General features: G+C 28.4%; 1 protein-coding gene across 1 annotated transcript in view; it reads right to left on the bottom strand.

The window, feature by feature from the left end:
- The window catches only part of LOC106687488 (sodium channel protein Nach), a 16,016-nt gene that overhangs the window by 5,067 nt on the left and 9,511 nt on the right, over positions 1-1,438 (bottom strand). Inside the window, exons 7-8 of the mRNA XM_067046670.1 lie at positions 1,285-1,338; positions 1,102-1,210 (exon numbers count right to left, since the gene is read on the bottom strand). Of these exons, the coding sequence (XP_066902771.1) occupies positions 1,102-1,210; positions 1,285-1,338 (163 nt within the window). The remainder of the gene's footprint in view (positions 1-1,101; positions 1,211-1,284; positions 1,339-1,438) is intronic.

Here is a 1,438-nt window from a genome sequence, read left to right as displayed (position 1 = left end):
TGAGATAACTGCCTTTTTTCTCCTCTTGGGCTCTTGTACTATCACGCCTTTAATTGTTATACCGTATTTTTCTCTTTACCATCATCGTAAGCTACGGAAAATAAATCTTTGTTTTATTTGCTTGTGGTTAGATGGGTGAAATAACCTTGGCTTTTATTTCTGATTCACTGATATTAATAAAGATATATATTTTTATAAAAGCCATAATGATGATAATAATAATAATAAATAAACCGATTAGCGTGAATTTAATGAGGTTCTAGATGAAAAATACGATTACAGATCGGAACTTTATGGTTTCGTCCATAAATGAGACGAAAAGTAAATTTGGCCCGAAAGTGCCGCTATCTCTTGAAAAAAATTTCATTAAAATTCGGTACATTTGGTCTTAATATATATGTATATTCAACTATTCTATCATACAATGTATATATTAAAATGCAAGATAAAAATAGTTGAAACTAGAACATCTGATAATTTTAATATTACTAGCTAATTTTCTAAATACTAGATGTTCGATTGTAAGAACAATCATGTCACCACTGGAAGTTTGTTTGCAAATTTACGTCATGATTCCTGTTGCAGATTTTATCCGTTTAGTAAGCAGTATTTCTTTAGGTTTTTGACGAACTGTTATTAGGTCCCAATATTCATTCACAAGTCTTCAGCAAAATCATCATGCAACAAGTCAGATTGTTTGATAAATGATCGTCTTGAGAGATACAAAAGTACATAACAACAAATAAATGAGTAAAGCAAACAACGTAAATTATAAACCGTAGGAGTTTTTGAAAAGAAGTCCAATCAACTTCGTTATATTCCCAACAAATCGAAAAATAAATTGAGTTCCATAAAAAATTAAACGCACATAATAAACGGGTGCAAAAGAAAAGCCAAACCATATTGACAATAAGGAATGCAATAACATAATCTATAACCCCATTTATCGCAAAGGTATGAATAAATCGTGACTAGAAGTGTTAAGAACATTAAAGAGATATTCTTAAACGAAACTATAATAATGTTTTTTTAAATTTAAGCAGCTTTTATCAATAAATAACGAATCAATTTCTAATAAGAACTAAACTGTGTTTACAATACCATTCTATTGAACTGTCGGTTTGTATTACATAGTTGATTTCATTACAAGTTGGATAGCAATGACATTTTTGCTTGTTTCCTTTGGAATCCCTTAATTTAATCAGTCGTTCTGTAAAAATATGAAACACACAATTAGTGAAATTGTTTAAAATGATTTTACGAAAATCTCTTAAAAGTTGTAACCTTTATATTTGGATAAACAGTGCATCCCAGCGATGTCACAAATCCTGTATTTCCCTGCAATAGAAATAATTGCAATTATAGAATGAAGAGAATTTTTATAACTAATGTAAAGAATTATTTAAATATATACATTTTAAATTAAGCTTTTTTTTTT

The sequence above is a fragment of the Halyomorpha halys genome, unplaced genomic scaffold, assembly GCF_000696795.3.
Source record: "Halyomorpha halys isolate HHAL.00 unplaced genomic scaffold, Hhal_1.1 Scaffold971.1, whole genome shotgun sequence".
Lineage (NCBI taxonomy): Eukaryota > Metazoa > Arthropoda > Insecta > Hemiptera > Pentatomidae > Halyomorpha > Halyomorpha halys.
This window is presented reverse-complemented; position numbering and strand designations above follow the sequence as displayed.